At 38.7% G+C, this 5,051-nt stretch overlaps 1 protein-coding gene across 3 annotated transcripts in view; it reads right to left on the bottom strand.

Annotated features, from left to right (window-relative positions):
• GRM5 (glutamate metabotropic receptor 5) overlaps window positions 1-4,474 on the bottom strand; it is a 263,845-nt gene extending 259,371 nt beyond the window's left edge. For all 3 annotated transcript variants that reach the window (XM_085304375.1, XM_085304376.1, XM_085304377.1), the window contains exon 1: window positions 3,796-4,474. In XM_085304375.1, coding sequence (XP_085160501.1) covers window positions 3,796-4,474 — 679 coding nt within the window. The remainder of the gene's footprint in view (window positions 1-3,795) is intronic.
• Between the last annotated feature and the right edge of the window lie 577 nt (window positions 4,475-5,051).

The raw sequence follows: 5,051 nt of genomic DNA, 5'->3' as shown, positions 1-5,051 counted from the left end.
TCTGCTATGCTTGGTTGGGTATATCCTAGGAAAATGAAGATGAATCACCTCTTTATATGCATTTATGATAAATTTAAATGGAGCAAAATGATATTAAACATCAAGAGCCTTAAGGAGGAGTTTGAGCTGATGCTTACCTGCAGAGCACTCTAAAGAAAGTGTTAACAAAGCGGCTTCTTTCTTAAAGCTATGTTCAAAAGTAAGTGACACCTTTAACATAATGGAGTGAAAGTTATCCCTTGTCACCCCCGAAAAATTTAGCCTGTTGTGTTTCCCTTTTAAAACTGCACCTTTACGTAGCTCGTAGCTCTTCGTCCAGCATACATCACCTCCTCACTCCGCTCAAAGTGGCTGTTAAATGATTCTCAATGGTAATGAAAACTGCCTTTCGAAATCATTAATTCACTTGGCTCCAGGCAAACTTTAAGAACAGATTCTCAGAGACTAACTTTGTTTCTGACTAGAAAGGCCTGATACAACTGCCACTTTRGTCGACAGGGGAATATTGAATTCAGGTGGGCTTTCAATGAGGCCTTCAAACTGTGATGCTAGGAGATGAGAAAACTGTATATGGTTTTCTGATCGTTCAAAAAATTTCCAGACGTGAAATGAGGTAAAAAGACAGTGTTTTGTCTTCAGTGGTAGAAAAACAACTTCTCCATAGTTTTATCAACCGTTACCAATTAGTTGTGCTGCCAAGTGGTTAAATGAGAGAAAGCTTAGGCAAAACTCCAGGAGAGCTTGAGCTACACGGCCCGTTTGCACATCAGCTATGGTCAACCAAAAGCTAGGTACAGGCCCAAGTTTCTTCTGTACTCCCTTGCTCATGTGATGGTTTCCCTGGGGATGGACAACAGATGTACGGTCTAAAAAGGACCCTAATGTTCTCTGAGAAATTGGGGAGCTAGGGCTGGGAGCTAACCATTGCCAGGCTCCTATGCCTCAGAGACCCGGACTGAATTATTGGCATCATTACTGACTTGATAACTATCTGCAGAAGGTTGGTTTATGGAGGTATTAAGTTCTGTTCCCTTTGCAAAGCTAGAAGAAACATCCATGAGACAGRTTGGGAGAATTATGGCAATAAGCAAACTTAAAAAATAAATAAATAAAAAAGAGGCTCCCTGCACACTCTTTGGGCTTGTGTAATGATCCATACTGATCCAAAGTAACCTGCTTCAGGCTTTAAGTAACAGTTCTGCAACATAAAAAYTTTGGCAACCTGTATTAAAGAATTCCCATCACATTTTGCCTCTTTACTGCCCCCCCCCCATCTACCTGCCCCAGAGGGTTAATCATCTATTCATGGGGCCGACTGGATCCCAGAACTGATCCCCCAGAAGACAGGTGAAGAAGGTTTATTTTAAAGCTAGATCAGTTCAGAGTTTAACTCCACAAACCATTAATGCAAAGAGTTGGCAAATCAGGGAAGATGMTGAGAGCAGCAGCCATTCCTCTATTCCTCAGTTTTTTTTTCTTGTTTTGAAGTAATATGCATGCAGAGCACCAAATGAATGCACAGTGTTCAGAATRTTTACAAGTAAGCAGATACTTTATTGAGATGATAATTAGTATTAAAAAAAARTCAGATCTAAAAGTAACTAAGCAGAAGGATAATTAGAATACTTTTTCCTCYAAGGGGAAGTTACTAAATAATAATATCTCTTTTGCTTGTTTACTGTACTCTTTCACTTCAGCATTCACTTTTTTTTTTTCTTTTTAACATTTTGTGTTCCTAGAAGGGACAGCATCTGCCATAATATTTGGAAACTGCCTAGAACATTAGACATTGTCATGTCTTAGATAAATACCTTGACCAGTTTGTATCTATCCCATTATAAAGACCATTTGTTCTATTCTTAGACAACATTTATGTTATATTATTTAACTGGAGAACACTCTCATCATCATGACTGCACAGTGCAAATAGATGATAGGATCATGAGATTTCTAAAACCCAAGTTTAATGTTCTTTCACTGAAGTCCAAAGTTATGCTACTATAAATATGGTATCAATGACATGAGGTCCTAGGTATTAACTCCAAGCACAACCCATTCTGTCCATGCCAGTACGGGTAGAAGTAGACACCTGTCATACTAGATATATTACTCAATTCTTCTTCTCTGGTACTCAGTGTCTCCAACATTTACCACACTTGTCTTGCCCATAGCTGCTATCTCCAGTTTTAATCCTTGTGTTGCTATTCCTTTCTTTCCAATACACAGTGCAAAGTTCCTCTGCCATCAGATTAACGTGCCATATGTTACCATCTGCTCCAAGCAGTGTCCACAGGAAGTGGCGAAAGTAAGTATTCGTGCAGAGTCAGACCTTGATTTAAGCTTGATGGTTCACACATTGAATACAAAATTAACCTTTCATAGAAAGCAGAGGGAAAAATGTTGTTCAGAGCACAAATTAGAAAAGTCATCAAAAAATAGTCAAGATATACAATCGTGTGCTAATATGATGCATCAGTGGCATCATTTTTTACCACAACGCTATTCATATATATTTGTACAGGGAARGCTGCACACCAAGCAATGCCAAAGGCATCAGGTGAAAGAAAGTATCTTCACTACCTGATATGAAGTAGGGTGATTTGTATGCTGTTATATTAAACTGCTAATATATTCATGCATCCACATATAAAAGAAACTGCAGTTATACAATCTTCATTAGTATGATAGAAACAAGTGTTTGTAAAATCTGTATATAAGTTCTAAGTTCTAATCAAATTTGGAGGGAAGCCGTTGTTGGTGATGGTGGGTTTTATATATATATACATATATACATACATACATATATATATATATAYAYRCRCRCACACACACACACACATATACTGCAGAACACGTTCTCCACATATCTGTGGGAGGAAAGAGATCTCTACATACTTGCATTGGATCAGCATCCTCCCCAAAACAGCTTTGAATAGTATAAAGGCTGCCAGAGAAGCATACTCAGTGTGTGGGAAGAACAATCTGCTTTCTATTGGTTGTAATAAAGCCAGTAGCATCTGCTGTTCAGCAACACCGTCACCACTACTCAATCTTTTAATAACATTTCTTATTCTCCAGATCATATTCTAAGCCTCTCATTTGTAGTTTATCTGTTTGAACAGAAGTGACCCAATGAGAGCCTAAATTCATCMCAGAATTTAATTCCAGAAGACTTATTAAATAGCGGTGCCATTAGACAAGGAGTTAGTGAATCTTCTTCTTAAGTCAATATGAACTTCTATTCACTTATAGCAAGATGACCCAACCGACTCAACTCTGTTAGTACAAGGAATAATGACATCAGACAAACTTTTCCATAGCATTTCTCTTCAGTCACATGCTCTTCTCACTACTGGGTAAAACTTTAGGCTCTACTTCAGCTTAATGAAAAGAGAAAAGCACATAATTCTGATTTTTCTGGACACCCAATGAAGTATAAGTGCACAAAGAAAATTCTTGGAGACTCCCTCTGCCCACTCCCAAAACTGATGGCCAGATGGGATGAGTAGTTGCAACACTCCATAGARTGCTATAAGATGAACACAGATAATATTGTTCTCAGAGAGCTAGGACAACTTGTATTCAAATATTAACCAGAACCACAGGTCTCCCAGTGTTCAGGCCTCTGTGACTCAGATGTTAAACAGGAACACATTCCRACTCTACTAGTTTCAAATCATGGCTTGGGTCTCTTTTGCCCTACACTAGAAAGACCAGATCTTTCTCTATACTCATCACAACTAATATAGCCAAAGAAGTTTAAAGGCATTCTTATATTAAAAAATGGTCTCTTACCTTCAGTATGTACAGCAGAAACATAGGTCCAATTATAGCGTTTGACAATGTCCACCATGGCTCGTGCTTGCTGTGCATCAGATGGCACAACTCTCATAAAATACTTGAACAGGGTTTTGTCGCTTAGGTCCATGCTTGTGGCAGAATAAGCAATCTGAGGTATATTGAAAAGCTGCAGCAAGTTCTGGACCTGGATAGCAACTGAGCTAGAGCCAGGTCCAATGACACCAACAATGGGTTTCTTGGAACGGAAAGATGATGAAGATCCATCCACACATCGCACCAACCCTTCCTCCTCTTCTGAGGAAATAAGAGAGTCCCTTATAAACTCAATGCTCTGCTCCAGAGCCACGGCAGAATGCCAGCAGGAGTCCCTTATTTCACATCCTAGCGTTATATTTGGCAACAGTGTGGGGTCCAAATTAATTCTGTCAAGGGTATGCAGCATAGCCTCCACTCTCTGAATGCCATATTGCTCTCTTACCTCTCCACATTTCCTCTCATGAACCTTGTCAACAGTTGGTTGATGGTGAACAGAGAATAGGGCTCCAATGATAATATCACCAGGCATGTGTGCAACCACCCTTCTTTCATTGGACTGTGCAGAAACCAGAAACCTGAAGTTCCCACTGACATCTTCCTTCAATAACAGGATTGCAAGGAACAGCAAAAGGACCATTTTAGGGAATGGTTTAAGCTGGTAGAGACAACATGATGGAACAAAAAATGGAGAGCTGGTAAAAAGCAGTTATCAAATCTTTTGGATGAAAGGAGCAGAAAGCTGATGGCTAACCAGGAGTCTGCACGTATTCTCTAAGAAATCACCATCATCTCCAAGTGGACAGTGAAGCAGAGCTGCACATGTGGTCATAATCCTCATAACCTTCAAAAATGAATAAATAAGAGAAAGAGCTTTAAAAGGAGTTGTAAAATCAGCTTCATAATCTGTTTTAAAATTACACCTATTCCTACTGTTGTCAATGTTTGTAAATATATTGTGTCCTACATACACTTACTTTGATCATTTTTCAACCAGGAAAATTTTGTTGTAATTCAGTATTTCACAATCTTACACTTGTACTTCTGCTGCTATAAATCAGTGTCATATGCTTGGACACTTTTGTTTAAAAAAYATTTGGGGAAATATTTTCAAAAGCACAAATGGTAGACAAGTATCTAATTACAGAGAGGAAAGATGTTGTTATTTCTAATGCATATCTTTGAAAACAACCCCCATCATTACTTTCAGACTCTTT

This window comes from Rhea americana, unplaced genomic scaffold (assembly GCF_003343005.1).
Source record: "Rhea americana isolate MKP2758 unplaced genomic scaffold, rheAme1 scaffold_208, whole genome shotgun sequence".
Lineage (NCBI taxonomy): Eukaryota > Metazoa > Chordata > Aves > Rheiformes > Rheidae > Rhea > Rhea americana.
Note: the sequence above shows the minus strand (reverse complement) of the source record. Positions and strands in the feature narration are given on the sequence as shown.